Source organism: Syngnathus typhle, linkage group LG22, assembly GCF_033458585.1.
Source record: "Syngnathus typhle isolate RoL2023-S1 ecotype Sweden linkage group LG22, RoL_Styp_1.0, whole genome shotgun sequence".
Lineage (NCBI taxonomy): Eukaryota > Metazoa > Chordata > Actinopteri > Syngnathiformes > Syngnathidae > Syngnathus > Syngnathus typhle.
In genome coordinates, this window is record NC_083759.1 from 5,901,425 (window position 1) to 5,920,452 (window position 19,028).

Sequence of the window (19,028 nt, forward strand, 5' to 3'; positions counted from 1 at the left end):
GAAGTCTGCCATCCAGAAAGAGAGAGTCGGTGACCTTTCAACTTTTGTTTCCAAGCAACCACGCGACATCCGCTCGTGCCTGTCTTACTCGCAAACTTTTCACCAAAACGTGCACAAACGTGCTCGATGTGAAGATTGAGCCGAGGGTCTTGTCGCTCAAATTGCAATTTGCCACCCGCAGGAGCGCAAGACGGCAAATTGCACTTCTCCACTTCATTAATTTGCGCGAGAGATGTGTGACTCGCGAGCACGTCGGCTTGATAAGTGCACAGACGGATTATTCACAGCAGGACTACTTTTGATAATGAATATAGAAGTGGAGTTGGACTTTTGTGTGTGTAAACGTTTGTTCGGGCTCGGTTAATTTGTTAGTCAGCAAGGTCATAAAAATATCTTATGAGGCTGATAAAAGATTCGAGGCATCTGTGCTCACCTTTGCTGGTTTCCCAAATGGGTCAGGAGTGTTTCCGCATATTTCTGCCTTTCGCTGACTTCAATATTGGCCAGTTTCTTCACCTCGCTGCGAACAAAGTACCAGAACTCCTTGACGCCGTTGTCCACCCGGCGCCGCAGCTCCTCCTGAGTGGGCCCCGGGCCTGCAGAGGGGAGACGGGGGTGAAGAGGAACATAAATAAATAAATATATTAAAAATAAATTAATAAAAACATGACACTTGAAATAAGTGACATATAAATGACTTCAAAGCATTTACAAGGGAATTAAATTGGAAGAAGATGCCACAAGGTTTTTCTCTCTCTTTGTTTTTTTTAGGAATGTTTGTGCAAGTTTCCGAAGTTGCCGAAAAGAACCATTGGAGTTTTCATCTTGTGTCCCTAGGTGCAGCTTTGACCTCATTAAGGAGCCCTTGATGGCTGTTTTCCGCCTCATAGTGTTTCTCTCCCAAGCCCCTCATGTGTTTTTTCTCTCATATACTTCGAACAACAGCCAGCCTCAGCCAAACAATGTCAAGTAGCACACATGGATAACACAGCTGCCTGCTCTGGTTTCTGCCTAGAGAAACACCCCCCCCCAAAAAAAACAAAAAAAAAAAAAAAAAAAAAAAAAAAACAGAGCCAGAAGGAAAGCCAGCCTCCAGCTCGGATTTTTTCTTTTTTTACGCGCTATCTGGCATTCTCTTTTCTCTCTTTCCCTTCCTCGGCGAAAGAAAGCTAGAGGGTATTTTTAGCGTCGTCTTACCCCCGCGGCGAGATGGAAAGGCTGACCCTGTGCTGCCCTTCACGCTCGCATGTCCCTCTTTATTTTCTCTCTGTCTGTCTCCTCTCTTCCCTTTTCGCTCGTGCCAATGGGGGAATTGGCCGCGCTTCCGCTTTTATTCGCACCTTTGCCTCTCACCTGACAGCTTGGCTGCACTTTCTGACCACTGCTTAGAGGTAAACACACACACAATGGTTTAATATTTGATTAGCGTCACACTCGTGAATCTCAAACATTTGCTGCTTACCGTCTCCTGTCAGTTTCTGGAAGGTGTGGATCTTCAGTTTGGCTCGGGTCAGCTGGTCCTCAAGCGAGCGTAGTCTGCCCGCAGCCACGGAGCCAACCTCTGCCTGGCCCTCGGGTATCCTGGTGAACAGCAAAAAACGGGGAGACATTTTGTTTAAGACTCAATATAACATTTCTTCAACGCCGTAATGGCAAATAATAAAGATAAGGACAGAGTGGTTCTAATTAAAATTAACCACACATAATGTAGCACTAAATCCAATGATTACTTGAATTGTCACCAGAGCCGTACCTGGTTTTCTTTTCCTCTGTTCAATTTGTGCCAGTTGTCAACACCGGCCCAAATTGTAAAGGTTAATGAGTCCCGCAGAATCATTTTTTTTTCTTCCCCCCGTGCTACAAAAGCAATCCAATAATGACATTAACCACAGAGGGTTTGTTTTGATTCCACTTTGCTCCGTCAGCCAAGGAGGTTTTCTATTCCTCGCAATTTATTTTGTTAGTGAGCACGATTACGTAATACGAAAGCAAAACCGAATACAACGCTATCATATTTCCGCAGACCCCAAAGGGGAGGGGCCGTGATAGAAAGAAAGAGGCCATTATATACCCTACTTACAAAATGTTAAACTTAAAACACATCAAAAGCTTTTCGGGTTGACTTGATTTGATTTTCTCTAAACGTTAGCATCCTACTGCTTAGTCAGTTATTCCATTTCTTTTTCCCCCACCAATGCAATTTCAAGACAGCTCTTCGGATGACATCACCATATTTATTTGATACGAGAAAACTGGCAGAATCCGGTCAAGGGATTTGGTTACTTGATAGTCCATCCAAGTGACTGGACTCGCATGTATTTGTTAGATGGCGTATTTCAAAGGATGAAACAAATCTGACAAGAAAATGAGAAGACATTGTTTTACTTTGTTGCTGATGTATTCAAAGGACAAATAATGAGCAAAACATTGAGTCAACAAAGGCGGGCGGGCAAAATGTTTTTCTTTTGAAAAGCTCCGCGGGGGGGTTCAAAACTGTGAAAGACAGAAGAGTAAAAAATAAATAAACGGCGGCGTCTGAAAAAGGGACACTGCCGACTCTTTGGGAACGGTTTACTGCTACCAAGTAAAATGAGACGAGAGAGTGCTGGCCGACTGATGTGGTCACAAATTCTACTTTGAATTCCCGTCCCTGTAACCATGATCACAATACATCAAACAAGCTCCGCCACTGTGTATTGCATTGACAAAGTATCGCCTTCACTGTTGTTTTTTTTTCCTCTCGAATAATGGAATCAAAAGTTGCTGGGGACTGACGCAAGAGCCCAAATACGAAATCCCCGGTGACTTCTATTCATGGATGGGGATGACGACGAGGACACGGTTATCCGGTTCAATGCAATAGGGAGAAAGGGGAGCTCCCATTCATACACGCGTGAGAAAAAAAAAAAGTGGAGGGAACTGATATCGGAGCTTTCTTTGGACAACAGATGATTCACAAAAACTTGCACACACAACAAAATTCTACTGAGCTCCTCTTTTTTTTTTTTTTTGGAGATGTCAATTTATGTACTGCTCAATTCTGCCTGGGATGGATATCTGAATGCATTACCTTGACTGGCAATAGGATTTTTTTTTTTTTTTTTTAAATGTATTTTTCTTTCTAGATGTTCTGACTTCATGTTTTCATGGTCGAGTATATCAGAATAATGCTGCCTGGAGGGATTTCCAGATTGGGAAGTACTAGCTGTGTCGAGATAAGATAAGATATTCCGTTATCTGTTCCATATGGGGGAAATTCCAAAAGCTACACAGCTTCATTGCAAATTCTGCCCCGTCATATTCCTCACAGTCTTGTAACATTAATATTGTCCGAGACACTTTTTTTTCCTGATTTGTGTGGCACTGAAAAGGTCAACTTTTGAAAGGTCGCAGATGATTTTAACATTTGTGAGTAATGACTCAGCAGTTATTAGCAATTTCTATAGCTTTATTGATATAGCATTTGTAATCCCCAAAAAATAGCCCCCTTAACATCCCTGCTACCTCAAACTATTACAATAATGGAATGTGCCAAAATACACAGGGGCATCGGCAAAGTGCTGCAAAGGCCACGTTAATGAGTCATCAAGGCGTGCAAACTCAATTTGCTCCCAGAGTGACGAACATCAGTCGCTGGCGGGCATAAAGACGAGAAATTAAAGGTGCAACGAACGGTGCTTCCTGTTGCACAGCCTTCCACGCCATGAAAGGAACTGAGAAAAAAAACATGTATCGATTATATTACTCTGTGTCCACTTGAGTGACACGCATTTGTTGAAATATGAGCCAGATGCATTTCCTGTCGAAACGCGACCACACCCGAACGAGATAAAGCGTCCTTCGAAATCCACAGCAGCGGTTAAACAGCCAATCAGACACGGCTTCGGAAACACCCTGCCCAAATGATCCCAGATGGCATCTCTGGAGAAGCTGCAAGCAGCTGCTATGGCACACTGGTACCTGACGATCGTGAAAATCCATCCATCAATCCATTTAGGGTCATAGAGGGGCCAAGATAGGTGACACAAATTGGCAGAAAAGTTTGGCTTTCCCATGAAAACCAGTCAAAAAGTATCTGATTGGTTTAAAACGCAGGCGAAGTGAAATTTCGAGCAAACACAATGAAGTTGCGTGTTGACAATCCGGATTGTGTCAAGATCGGTTATCGGTTGTTCCTTTTGCTGTCTCCAGAATGTGACCGTAAAGTCGACGAAGGCGATTGGCAATGGTGCATTCTTGATTTGCACGCTAAATTGCTCGACAAGCATATCTGGCCTTCTTGACAGAACGCAGGACACTCACAATGGACCCAGTGTGTGTGTGTGTTGACCTCTGTTCACATCTTGAGGCAGATTTTTTTTTTTGGTCTGGTGGCCAAATGTTATGCTAGACGAGCTCATGTGATTGCTAGTTAGTAGCAGAAGTCAAAATCTACGGTATAGCATGCTCAAAATAAACCATCACAGGGACCCTGAGAGCCCAAATCCTTTTTCTTTTTTTTTAAACCTCACGAATACTTTAAAAGAACCGAGGACAGCATGGAAGGCGTTCTGATGTTTTGGCCAGATCGTCTATTACTTGTCCTCACAGCATCCGTCCACATCACCTCCGCCGACATGCCCGGGGATCAATCAGGAGATCATCGCTCAGCACAGCTGTCAGCGTCACCCCCTCGGCTCTCGCCGATGTCTCACCGCCGGGGCTTGTCGAGTGTTACCGCGTCGTGGCTCGGCATCTGAAGGTGAGTGGCAGCTGCGGAGAGGGCGGGGCCTTGACGGATTGAGCCGCTCGACCCCTTGCTCACCTCTCATTAATGCTACTGGCTCGTCGGGAGGTTGGCGCTGTTCCCGGCGCTCGCTAATAGCTTGAATAACCAAAGGCCAGGCAGGCGATACGAATTCGAGGCACTGACCTATCAGTTCAATTGTCCTTCCCTTTGTTTTGTTTTTTTAAACGACGGGGAACCTTATAGAAGAGAAAAACGATGCATTCATTAGCAGCGGAGGAACTAATTGACCGTGGTACATAAACGACGTCTTGAGGCTTTATTTTTGCTATCCTGCGCAAATTAATAACGTGTGATGCCAAAATCAATAACGTGCACAATCAAATGAGCTCAGGTAAACATGACCTGGAGCATTTTGAGTGCGTAATTCTGCTCTTTGATGCATAAGTTCAAACCGGGAACTCATTTGCCACGCAGCGGGGTTGCTCGTCTCAATAAGTCCACACTGACGTCCCAGCCCACTCCATGAATGTAACTTTTATGGATCTGAATTTCAATGAGAGAAGCATGAAACCATCCAGAAAGGTTTTTCTTTTAATATCTGAAGTCAGTGGGATGCTTTTTAAGAGTGTCTCATTTTGTTGACACTGACGCAGTTGTGTACTACCAGTCCAAACCCGCGGGACATCGCAGGCAGCGAATTGGGTCAAACGTGGGCTGAGCTAGTCAATCACAAAGTGAGTGAGCTGGTACCGAGTCAGTGGGTCTGTCACAAAGGTCTGCGGGCGGCAGTCTGGACGGGCGCCATGGCGCTGTCAGCAGTTTGGTGGTGAAAGGTGCGGGGAGGGGGGGTGGGGGGGCAGTGACGGGCAGTGCAGTAATGCTCGCTCTGCGACTATTAGGACAGTAATTTAAGGATAATCGGCGCTCCTGGATGAGGTACTGGAGGAGTTCTCGTCCACATGCACAAACTGGAGCTGAAGAGAAAATGCGACTGCTCCGACGCAGAGCTGAGCAAAGCTCGGCGGATATACTGTGGCAAGGAAAAACAACATTCGAGGCTAAGAATATAAAGCAAACAGGCTCATGAGGCTTAAGGTGTTTTGGATGGCTTTGCTGTATACTGCAATACAAGCTTGAGTTCAAAATGGCTGTTTTCATTATAATAATAATAAGCAATGAGCAGAGAGAGTGTGTCAGAGACCCATGTGGACGTTGGTGGACTCAAAGCCGCTCTTGTTTTGACTTTTTCCTAATGCTATGAATTCAACCTTTGTTGCTGGGCCAATTTTGAATAATTACAAAAAAAAAAATAGATTCGTCCGGGGACCAGCTGCCCGTGGCAACGCATGTGTGGATTTTTAGTGATCGGGAACTCTGATGAGAGCCGCACATCAAAGTGAATGGGTGATATCAGAGGGAAGCGGCGATGGCAGCTTCTGAAGCGCACATCAGGAAGTACCGACGCGCTCATCGAAGCATCGCCCAAAACACGGACTTATTGTTAATGTGCAAAAAAAAGAAACGCTGTCAGCATGCAGGAGAAGGCGGAGAGAACCATCTGTCTCTCCATTACGCAGATCCTGAATGTGAGAAAGACGCTGCGTGCTTAATGGGCTTAAACAACAACGCAGTTGTCTGCCAAAGTATAATAAAGCCACAATAAAATCTGCTGAGGAGTGTGACCATCCATTTTTGTTTGTCGCACAAGTATTTCGCACCGCCGCTGATTGGCTTTTGATGAAGCCACGTTTGTTTATGGGGGCCGCTCGCCTCGCAAAATAAACTGATGCAATCAAGGGGTGGATCAAGTTGAGGGAAATCAAGAAATATCATCATGGCTACGGATTTGAAAATGACTGATTAGACCACCGGGGGCCCGAGAGTGGCTTTTTAATTGAATCACTGGACCAAAAGGGAAAAAAATATTTCAAGTCGCCTCCTCACCTGAGCGATTCCGCCATGCGCCGCAGGTCTTCATTCTGCTGCTTGAGCCGCTCCAACTTGGCCAGGATCTTGGAGAGCTCTCGGCTGGACCGCTCCGGGTGGTCGCTGTCTCTCACCAAATGGCCGCCGATGTAGAAGAGTAGCGTCCCCCAGGCCAGTAGCACCAGGGTGATCCAACGCCATGAACCCGCCCAAGGCCGCATGGTGTGACCTCAAATTGCCTCCTTAATGTGCTTGTTCCCCAAAACGACCCAGCGGGCTGCTTGCCTGACGGTCCACTCGAGTCCCGTCACCACTTGGAATGCAACTTAAGCATCTTTGGAGTGATGGAGCAAGAACTTCTGAGTCGATGTGAGCGAGGAGAGTCCTCTCCAGCTTTCAGCCAGAACGGTTCCCCTCCGTTAGCTACAGCATGGTTAGCATACTCCGGAGTCCGCCTGATGGCGTCCTCTCTAGCCAGGTCAGCGTTTGCCAACCTTTCCCGGTCCGTCTCAGCAACTTCTCCGAGACCCCTGGGATTTGTTTATTGAAGTTGCGCCCTGCGGAAACACACAAAGTGTTGAGTTTGTTTAGTTGGGGCAAATGTTTTTGGAGCTTTTGGGTCTAAGCCATGGAGAAACAAAGCGTGCAAGATGTTTGGCAGTCAACGTCATCCCGGCAGCCGGAATTCAAGGTGATACGGCGAGCTCGGAAAAAAAAATCCCTCGATCATCATTTTCCTTCATCCCCGAGCAGCAGGGGGGAGCCGGAGATGGACGCACGCTGCGTTTATGAAGCAACCTTCCCTGTCATCTTTACTGACAAAGCCACGTCGAGGCGACCGGGTGCCGTCGTGTGACGAGATCCAGACTGGCAGATGTGTGTGCGCGTTGCTCCGCCGCGCATGCTATCATCCCACGGCGTGTACCGCGGCAATCTAGAATAATACCGAGCATCTTTGACTTTCGCAGCGGGCGTTGATTGACAACATGGCCGACCGAGTCTCTTGTGAGAGTTCGGCACAGAGAAAAGTGCTCCTGACGGGATTCGCCTGGCAGCGGGAAAGCCGGCTGACAGTCGCCCGTCTAGTTTACCATAGCAACAATTGCTGTGTCCAACGTACGGTAGATGGCGGGAAAGGCTGGCATTTTCCAAGCCACTCTTCCAAACCAGACTGTATCTTTGTGGCGAAAAAAAAAAAATCTCAGCTATGTAGGTCACGGTATTTGAGGAAGACTTGAATCAAGAGTAGCAGGACTTGTTTGCGTTGAGGTTTTTGGGAGCATGCCTCATCCGAGAGACATTTTGGGTTTCGAGAGAGGCGGGAACAAAAAAAAAAAGGCTGTTATGTTTTACGGGGTTGTCAGTTCGCCAAGGCAGCAGGTTATCGGGAGTTTGCAAGTTCCCACATCATATTCTGTCTTTTCATCGTTGATGTTGTTTTTTCCGGGAATCAGAACATTTGCTCCCGAATGCTGCAGTTGTTGTGAGTGACCTCGGTCGACGCAAGCAGTGCTGCTCTTATAGCACGCACGCATGCGGGCGGGCGGGCAGGCAAGCCGAGGAGGATTTTTATGATGGAAAATAAGAGCTGTGAGAGGGCCGCACTCCAGAAGGCTAATACACGACTGGGACTTAACAAAAAGGCAAGCTTTTCACTGGGTTTGAAAGCCATAATGAGGTTTATGTTCAGAACACTAAAACGGCTAAATATAAAACCGCTGGATGAGGCTGCCAAGGAGAGAATATTAAGATAACACTTGAAAGTTAGCTTAATGATGAGTTTCCGTGACATGAATAAAACTTCAAAGTGATTATTTATTTATTTTTTGATTTTGAAGCAGGTTATTGTTGTCATAACGAGGGGAATTACCAGTATTGATCTTTTCTAATAATTGCGCAGGCTCATCCTTCAGGAGCTGAGACAAACTTAAATATATATATATTTTTTTTTTAAATGACAAAAACCCAATCTGGCCTTGGACTTTGAAACACTGAGCCTCTCTGTGCCCGTCATCCCTCTGTCAGAACCGTATCGGGTGGCACGGCAGTATATGGATTGTGCTACTAGCCACGCCCACTCAGTGCCACACGGGGGTCATTACCGATTCAATCTCGGATGTGAGTCTTCTCGCAGCAGAGGTCATCTATCACAGAGGCCGGGCTCGCTAGGCAATATGCCACGAGATGAGGTCCACCACTGAATTATACATGGAGCTCAGCTGAGGTAGACTTGGATTACACTAACATGACCGCTTCGGCATAAGCATGAATATATCTCCGGTATCAATATATGTTTTACTTATGTCAACGCCACACAATGTATTCATGTGTTGCCGTGGGGGGACACGTCCAATGTTATGCAGGGATAAACCGATTCTTCTTTTTGATACCAAAGCTATTATATTTGAGTATTTTATAGCTGTGGTACAAAAAATGGCTAAAGTGACGAAAAAATTGGGCTAAAAGCTAATAAAATTAAATAAATAAATAAATGAAAAAATCGAATAAAATAAAATTTCGTCTGTCAAGTGACATCACCGCTCTTATAAAAAAAATGACAACAAAGGTGGCGGCCAACCGACGGTGCGCAACCCCAAGTACGAGTATGCCGAGCAATATGGTGTCAAAGCGTTCCCATTTAGCAGCAGCTGTTGCTGCCACACTTTGCCCACAAATAAACTCTAAGCAGCTTTAGTGGCCATTTTCTTGGCCAAGCGAGGGCTTTGCAATGTATTTTCAGTCTTTTCCTTGGGGGACAGATGTGAAAGAGTCACATTTAACATGGGAGAAAAAAAAAAAAGGAAAAGGAAATGAGCGTGAGCTGGTGTCTGGTACTGAGCGATTCATCAAAATATGATTGAAATGTGACAAAGTGTAATATCCAAATCGCTGCAACTGCGGTTTTATGAGGTCAAACGTGTTCGAATAAAACATCATAAATAAAACTCTGGGGGTACTACAGAGTTGCCACCGCCTGCAAATCATCAGCCAGATGCTGTATGTTTGGTACAGACCTCAGCAAAAAAGGGCATATTTTATTTTTTCTACCAACTTTAAATCTCCCGTTCCCATTACTTGTAAAAAATGAAAAATAAAAGCGCTTAGGCTTGTATAGGACTCCGTCAAGGCTCAAAGATTTATCACCTGCAAAACCATTTCTGGCTACCGAGGAGGACCTAAAGCGGCCTGGTTTCCGAGCAAAGTCATCAAACGAAAGATGGTCGAGGCGGACAAATCGTAAACGTTAAATCTGTTCCATATTCACGAGCGCAAATCCTTGCGCGAGGTCAACAACAGAAACTGAAACAATGCTGGTCATCAGCTTTACCAACCAACATGCAATCACAGTTATTGCCAGTTACAGGCCGCCAAACATAAACCCCACAGATTATATTAAAAATCTATCCAATATTAGAAATATAAAAACAAAGGAATATACCGTAATTTTCGGACTAAAAGTCGCACCGGAGTATAAGTCGCACCAGCCATAAAATGCCCAAAGCGAAAAAAAAAAAAGTTGAATTTTGGGGGGCAATTTATTCGACAAAATCCAACACCAAGAACAGTCATGAAGGAGCAACAACAGGCTAAACGATAGGTATGCTAACGTGACATAAACACAAACTAAGAGGTGAGAACGACCCTGAGGTAAAATTCAGAGTTATTCAAAAAACTATTACATAAATAACACGTTAATAAAACCATCTGCGTCATTCCAATTCATTAAATCCATCAATCGTCCTTTGTCAACAATGCGTGCGCGCCGCTGACGGCTCTTGCACTTCAAAATATTCCACAGACCCATATAACGATATATAAATTATATATCAAATAACTATTATATAAGCAATAATGTTATCAAACCATCTGTGCACTCTAAATCATTAAATCCATCCATCAAATTCCTCGTCCTTTGTCAACATCGCCGCGCCCTGACGTCAGCCTCGTCGTTAACAAAGTTCAAGGAAAGACGTGGGTTTGGTAAACGGCTCTTTATTTAACAAAACAAACTTACAGGCGTGTGGGGGCGTGGACGGAAGTGGAAGAGAGCTCCATCAAATAGGACCGGGCGTGCGTAAAAGCCATGACCGAGCCCCATCCACCGGCCCTGGACAGCTACCCGGCCGAGCGCCGGCGCCCGACTTCAATCCACGGAAGTGAAAGAGAGCTCCGTCGAGTGACGCGCGGTTTCACTTTTTGTTTTGAAAATATTTGAAAAAAAACAACATATAAGTGGCTCCTGAGTAGAAGTCGCCCCCCCCCCCCACCCAAACTATGAAAAAAACCGCGACTTATAGTCCACAAATTACGGTATATATATTGTATTGAAATGTATGTAATGTGTTATAGCAGTGCTTCTCAATTATTTTCTGTTACGCCCCCCCCTAGCAAGAAGAAAACTATTCGCGCCCCCCCTCCCCACCGTGACTATCCTAACTTGTCTTGTAAGTCGTAAAATGTTGCACTGTCGCAAACGTGACAGAAGTAACAATGAGAGCGCCACTGCCCCCTGCTGTAGTAAACGCGCAATTACACTTTATTCTAGTACTGCCAAAAAAAAAGCCTGTTCCCCAGGGTCACACGCGCCCCCCCAGGAATAGCACCACGCCCCCCAAGGGGGGCGCGCCCCACTATTTGAGAAGCACTGTGTTATAGGAACCTGCTGTAAAACAGTTCTTGAACTGAGTCAGGCCAGTCCATGAAACTTTGATGTTACATGTCGACCTTTCCTTTAAATAAACTGGAACTGAAACATCCAATTTGTGACGTGAAACCGCAGTTAATTGTAAAGCGTTGTTGCCGTGCAAAATTCTCAATTTCGTCCCGTTTCAACCAGCCTTTTTAACTCATTTAAATTCACAAGCTTCTTATTTCTTCATTTCACTAGCCCATGAATATAACATTTCGAAGCTCAAGAAGTCGGGTAAAAAGAGACATCAATTACCGGTAGGTGGATATGAATTGCAAAAATCTTCACCGTATAGATAATGCATGCAACTATAAGCAGTATAAGGCCATTGGTGATGACTGGATAACTGCAAAATAGAATGATGAAAGAGCGCAGGTCAAGTGCCTCGGAATAAATACAGCGTAGGTAAGAGCCGAGAAATTGAAACTGAACGACTGCTGAGAAGCGCCGTCAAATTGCATTGAGCAATATACCGCTTGCTCATATAGCACATTAGGATAGCGTAGCAATCCCCCAGAAACCATGCAAATATGCCCCCTGAGTTTTATGAGTGCGATGGCAAAAAAGCAATTCAGAGGCCGAGTAAGTGCTGTGCGGAGATGAAGGACTGACTAAAGTGAGCAAAACTGAAAAGTAAAACGCGCCTAGCTGGCTTGGAGTTTGTTATCTGTTATCTTAATTGCTAGCAGTGCATGTGTGTCAAAGTAAAACTTAGGAAATCCCGAAAGAAAAAGTGCAACTGGAGGAAGTGAGTTGCTTCTTTTTTTGCTTTTTTCTTTTTTTTTTGTAAAATGGCTGCCAGCCTCAATGCAGAGTTGGCAGAAAAGGTCCAAGTAAAGTTCGACTTCAACAACCACCGACTAGCAAGCTAGCAGTGCGTACGGGAGTAAAACATTTGGGCTCGCCTCCAAGGCTCTCACTGCAAAGAATTTGCTGACGCACGCGCACACACACGCACACACACGCACACACACACACACACACACACACACACACACACAGCCATAAAAATTACACGCATCAAATTAGTGGGGGGCAAGCAGGTGGTAATGGTTTATGCAAACAAGTTTCTAATTAGAACTGGGAGACATATGATTAGCAGTCAAATTTAAAAAAAGCATCCATCATTCTTGTCTTTTATGACTTTTTATGTCCAAATAAAAAATGGGGGCCCGGGCGACGGCCTCACCTGCCATCCTAAGATGCCTCGTGATGAGTGAAGGTGGATTTCAGGCGCCGGGACGTGTCAAGGTCGGCGTTTTAAATTCGCAGTGTCAGTGAGCGTGATGAACTGTCTCTGCATTGGGGCGAGTGTGTGTTTGTGTCACACACAGGGAAAGGGAAAAGAAGTCTATTGCTTTCGGGCAGCTGCGGATGACAATTTATAGGGCGCGTTAGGGGCGTGATTTAAAAAAAAAAACATCATTTATTTTTGACGTGGCAGCTTTGAGGAAGACAATTTGAGGGAAGCCAATATCATAAAAGAACCTCGGCCGTCATTATCTGTGCGAGTTTGGACTAGTTTAGACTCCTGCTAGCTCTGTGCCCCCTTTGGAATCCCAATGACGGCTGACCTTTACCAGCCTGGGCTGAAACGGTTGTCAGCGTGGGTCCGTCATAACCGCGTACAGCGCCGGCCGACCTTCCCCGAGTAGTCTGGATGAGCTTAATGAGAGTCGGAATACACCGGAGGACGAAAAATTACAGCTTTTACCAATTAAGCCAATTAATAATTGGATTGACGAATAATTATGAGAAAATGGAGTTCACTATTTGGCAGTTGTTTACTCCCAAGCACCAAAGTTAGGACCCCAAAACAGTGCGCTGTGCCACCACTCGAGCAATAAGCTCTCAATAAAAACTCCCAGCTCAGCCAAGGCCTTTAAACACTCTTTTTCACCTCACTCATATTCTGTCGCAGAATTTATGATGTGCGGTTGACTCCCATTATACCCCGGCTGAGGAAAAAAAAAAATAATTCCAATACGAGCCAAGGTGGTCTCTTTCTATGTCTTTGACAGAGGAGATGAAGGCAGTAGGTGGGCGACTTGGAATATAGAGGGAGGCAGGAAGAAAAAAAAAAAAGAAGAGGGTCAAAATAAAGAGTGTGTTGTAGGTAAAGTGGAAGCCGGGGAGGTGGTAATTGGAAGAAAGATGGTGGCTGTAGAAAGCAAGGCAGCAGGCGGGGGGGACGGCTGAAGAGTGCTCCCCGAGGGATCCGAGTCGGGACTAATACAGAGGGGCACTTTTATACAGAGCAGCTCCAACCGATTCATCACTTTCTGCTACATTAGCTCAACTCTTTGTCTTTGAACCACATCGCCTTTGCTCTGCGACCTCAGAATCCCCGCAGCACAGAGTGACATATCCATTTATTTTACGGTCACTCTTAAAAGCTTGCTTTTCCCCGAGCCGAGAAGGGATGGAGAGGGAAAAAAAAAGTCGAGATGTAAACAACATGGCCGCACTACCGTTCATCTTTTCAATTAAAAAGACCACGACATTTTTTTTTAAATCCTTAGACGCTTTCTCTCAAGGCTGCTTAAATAAGTGACATTTCCAAAGCAGGGCGCCCCTGACCCCATACCCCCCCCCCCCCCAGTCCATCCCTTCAAGTTCCTTCTGCATGCTCCAATTTCTTCAAGACTCCAAAATGCCCAAAGGTGCATCCTTCTGTATTCATCCATGAACTGACGACAGCTATGAATAAATATAAATGGAGACTATGAAATAAATAATTGACACACAGAGACGGACTGGAGCCTTTGTACCAGTGCACCTGCCTGCTGACAGCACCTCTTGCCCCCCCCTACACACACTTCTGCCTAATTCCACTCGCTGGCTCCCTCACATCTCCATTTTTTTTCATCATGCCTCATAACAAACATCATATTGACGGAACGCTTTGTCCCCGTCACGGTTTTTGTGCTTCTGGTTTGCTCGCTCGACTTCCCCATTTTCTCACTCGGCGCCTTACGGGCCATCGGCTTACACTCGAATAACCCCCCCCCCCCCCCCTTTCCGCTCGATTGTGACCTCTTTGTAGGTTATTTTGTAGATACGGGGCGGGGGGGTTGATGTATGAGGCCTGGTGCCCAAGTGCTATTACTCTGCAAGATGCAGTGGCAAATGCCATAATCTCTTTTGACCGCTTCAATAAAAGTTTAATCTGTTGTGGCAAAAGAGTCGCCGTCAGCAGAGCGGAGGGTTTGGGCTTTGCCGGAGGGACGCCGTCATCACTCACGAGTAGCCACCCTTGGCTTGCTTGAACACACAATATTGTATGTTGTTAGTGGAAGAGGCACCTGACACACTCTCTTGCTCTCTCGGCCGTGCTTGGGCCGAACTGTTAGGTTCTGTTAAAATAAAATAAAAATATAAGAAAGACAGCCTAGGTGCGGTTATATATATATATATATATATATATAAAATAAAAATAATATATAATATTAATATAATATTAAGGAGTTATTGTTCTCTAACAAGTTGTTGAAAATGTGTTCAGGAGATTAAATTAAGATGGAACGGCAACAAGGCAGTCTTGCCCAACCCCTTATGGATTAATCAATGAAGAGATGCACGCCAAGACTTGCGCACGGCATCCTGCTGGTCGTCCTTCTGCAGCAGGTGCTGACAGTCGTCCAGACAGCGTCGTCCATCAATCTTTCTGCTTGCTCAGCAGGCTTTTTTGCATTGATTGAGCGTTCCTGATCCGCGCCGTCTAGCCAATGCTGGCTAACCAAGTGACGGGAGCGCTTGGCGGGCGAGATGATTGACGGCTGTCATTTCAGACGACAAAGTTAGTAAATCGAAGGTTCTGCGGTTGAATGCGGTGTGGAAAATGTTTTCGTCACGTGGCTAAGGCCTGCACACACATAGCAACGACTTCCATATTTGGGGCGAAACTATGAGACACCCGGTCGGTCACATGAGCACATCTTGATGTCACTGCTTGTGAGCGCTGGAATTTTATCATGCTGGAGGATCTTCCAGTTGCCGTTTATCATCGTTTGCAGATGCTTCTGCAGGGTGGCGGCGTAAACAACACACAAGCCCTCTGGGACGAGATGCAAACAGGGAAGAAAGTTGTGTTTGGCTTGTTTCTGGTTCGGGGACAGGTTGATGCGCATCAAGACTCGAGCCAGCCCGGTTCCAATCAAGTAGTGCTGTATCAGCTGGGACCGCATCAATAGTCCGGATGAAAGATGGCTTTTGGAAAGAACACAACGAGGTGGGGGTGGCTGAGGTAATGTGGGCGGACTTGGCAAAGCCACCCAGGCCGCGGCGGGCGTGGCCGGCGCCATCGCCGCGGATGTTGGCGAGTCTTCACACAACATTACGCTCGGAGTCGAGAATCTCGCAATGAGGGAGGGGCTATGATGCACACGCTGCGGGATGCGTTTTGACGCCGCCGACGGGGGGAAAACGGCGCTTTCTGTTACATACTTGCCCGGAAATGCAAGCTATCAATACGACTCAAGCTGAGGAATGAAACGCTTCCTCAAAAGCAAATCCATCCCTCAGGCACTATTAATGGATTCAATTCAGCAAACTGAAGCATGGTGAAAAATAAAAAGTCCCCGAAAATAAGCCAGTTAACAAGTCTCGACTATTTCGGATTCCTTCGTCTATCCGCGTTTTCGGTTCGGGGCCGTCAGAGCGCATTGGAATGATTACCTGTGCGACAACACGCAACTGCCACGCAAATTCCTGGTGGAGCCAATGCGTGTTATTGCTTTAGATTGCCTTGTAATCCAAACGGGCGGTGTGTCGTCTGCTGCATTATTGATCCGCTCGTGTAACACAAACACAATAAAGAAACGTGACAATAGCGCTCCGTCACCGCACGCAGGATATGAGTCGGAATAGATTCCGAATCATAAATAAATACGGTCCATCTGGGAACCATTTAACGCAGGAGCAGAATCAAATATGATAAATGCAGTGGAGGGAAAGAAATGTATTGATGTTGTGCAGATTTGTTGCGGGGAGAAAATATATCACCAGCAGGGGGCGGTTTCCTAATAATGTATTTTCAATGAAAGTACAAAAAAAATCGGACACAGCTAAAGCTTTTTGTGATGCACTTAGAAACCCCTTCCAGAATTTGTATTATTTTTCCATGATTGTGTTAAAACATTTCAAATTTTCCTCATTTTATCAGTAACATCCTTCTTGGTGTTTTCATTACCGACCAGTTAGATTAAAACGAAATTATCGCATCACTGAAAACATTTCAAAACCAACAAGGGAGTTTGAAGTTTACAATAATAACACTTGTCGCAATCAATCACGATGAAACCAAAAAAGTGCAAGGTGCCATCTTGAGCTTGACTCTCAATGTTGATAACAATCCACGGCTATACATAAATCTCCTCCATGGACGTTTCGATCTTATCCTTACTGCTGTCTGCGGTGTCTGGTTTCGTTCCCCTTCCTGTCTCCGAGCCGAGGACGGACGGGCCTGCCAGCGGCTTGGCTTGGTTGTCTGGTTCCGCGCAGCCTGGTCATTACCGCTGGCTAACAAGCCGAGCGCGAGGACGTCTAGGGCTGCTTTATCCCTTAACTAACAAAGAGACGGCAGTGGATTCAGTGGCGCGGACTCCTGCTGGACCTATAATGGCGCTTTCTCATTATAATCTTTCTCCTGGGGAAAAAAAAAGGAACATGTTGCGTTTCGCGTCCTTTTAACTCGGCTTTGCGGGACGGCAAGGGGAGCCGGGAAATGCTTTGAATTAACGTCCCGTGGCGACGGCCATGCATGTGCATACAGGTGGTTTTCTCACTACTACTGAACTGGAGACTTGGATGCATTTATTGTCATTTTGGTGTCACGAGAATGCCTGGCTTGGTTTGCCTCTCTTCATGGACCTTCATTTTGCGGATAAAACCGTGTTCCGAAGGTCGACGAAAGAAGGCATCCCCTGAATTATTTTTCCGATGTTTGGTTTAGTTGATGATTTGCTGTCAGATTTTCAGCTGACATGTTCAAGTGGAGCCGGGGTCCAATATAGTGACTGGATCGCTTGAGTGACACACAACCACTCAACACCCAAGGGCGATTGAGACACTTCTATTAACATTACATAAATGGTTTTTGTAACGCGAGAGGAACGAGTAGCTAGCACTGCTGACGGATACAAAAATCACATTACATATTTGTCAATGTGCCGTCTCAGAGGTGTTGTTTGGCGACAACGACGGAGACGAATAAAATACTCGGGCCACTGATTGAGCACTCTTTTTATTGATTTCCAATTGCCTAAATTGGAGCGGATTACGTTTTGGCAGGATTTTTGTCGACTCTGCAATTAGCAAGTCAATATGGCTGTCCCTGGATTAGCAGCGTCATTGTGTCAATCTATTAGGGACACTATCCACAAACTCATTTGTATGCCAATTTAACATTGCAATAAACTCTTTTATGAGGATTGTGTTGTTGTTGTTTTTTTATTCATCTTTTAGCTCAAACAAGCTGCCTGGCTCAGTTCTGACAGTCTACAGAGGATCTACTGTACCCCATTAGCACTCGGGAACACCGCTATCCTTAATAAAGTCCTCTCACGGAGTTGATCTTTGCGCACGGAGCAGTGAAGCCGCCCAGGGACCAAACCACAGACCCCTGGTAATGGGTCTCATAGGGGTAAGTCTAAACAGCTCTGCACTGTTGTAAACGGGCTGGGGTTGCTTCACTTTCTATTGCAATGAAATACAATAAGTGCACATGGCGTATATGCTTTTATAAAATTATCCACAAATATTGTCAATTTTGACATGGTCGAGCATATGCGATTGCGTGAATAGGAATCACGGAAATGATGAGGGCATATGCTGCATACAGGCGTGAGCGGATGTATTAATGCGTGCATGTCTAAGCAGAGCTGAGGTTGGTGAAGCTTAGCCGGCTGTGGAATGTAAACTAGCCACTGCAGCACTCCTGCCTGGCCGCAGTCAGACGTCGCTCCGCCGGGGGGGGATCCCGACGTCCGTCGTTTAATCGCTGCATCGCCCCCCTCCCATCTTAACAACCCAACCGCAGTCAAACGCCCCAGGTCACGTTGCAAAGTTCCATGCGCACCTTTTACTTTTCAAGCAGGAGCATTGATTGGAAAAGCCGCAGTCGATCGTCCATAATCACTTTGCGGCTTTTTTTTTTTGACAGCCGTGCGCCTCACGCCGTCGCGTCACATCTATCTCCTAGCAGACAGTGGCCCAAAGCAAGGTTAAACACTTTCATCTAATCTGATGACAAACAATTTGATTAGGTTAGCTAACGATTAACCTCTCCGTCTACATTTTCGGTACCTGTAACGGAGAAGCCCCGCCCCCGCGACTCACAAACGTCAACTCGTCTTGATCTATTGTGTCATACGTGTGCGTGAGCTCGTCGCAGTCCACCGAGGGGACATGATGACGGCTGACTCGCCCATTAGCCCAAATTAGAGCCATTTTTCCAGCATTCGCGACAGAGCTGCCGGCGATGCCGTGTCATCAAAGCCATTATGGAAAACATGCACTAAACTGATTTAACTTTGCAAATACCATTAACCGGTGCCCCGAGATTATAAATATCCCACGTTGCAATCTGAGGGGGCAAATGAGGAATCGTGTTAAGAAAATCTTGCATCAATGTCAGACGCTTGCCAAAGGCAGAGAGAGGGACGGGTTCGAGCCAAATAAAAT

At 45.8% G+C, this 19,028-nt stretch overlaps 1 protein-coding gene across 3 annotated transcripts in view; it reads right to left on the bottom strand.

Moving 5' to 3' along the window:
• fut8b (fucosyltransferase 8b (alpha (1,6) fucosyltransferase)) overlaps positions 1-19,028 on the bottom strand; it is a 45,750-nt gene that overhangs the window by 15,100 nt on the left and 11,622 nt on the right. For 2 of the 3 annotated variants that reach the window (XM_061270580.1, XM_061270579.1), the window contains 3 exons: positions 6,674-7,212; positions 1,463-1,581; positions 434-596 (listed from right to left, as the gene is read on the bottom strand). In XM_061270580.1, coding sequence (XP_061126564.1) covers positions 434-596; positions 1,463-1,581; positions 6,674-6,876 — 485 coding nt within the window. In that variant the 5' untranslated portion in view covers positions 6,877-7,212. Of the gene's footprint in view, positions 1-433; positions 597-1,197; positions 1,382-1,462; positions 1,582-6,673; positions 7,213-19,028 lie in introns of those variants that run through there. The other variant, XM_061270581.1, reaches the window with a different exon arrangement.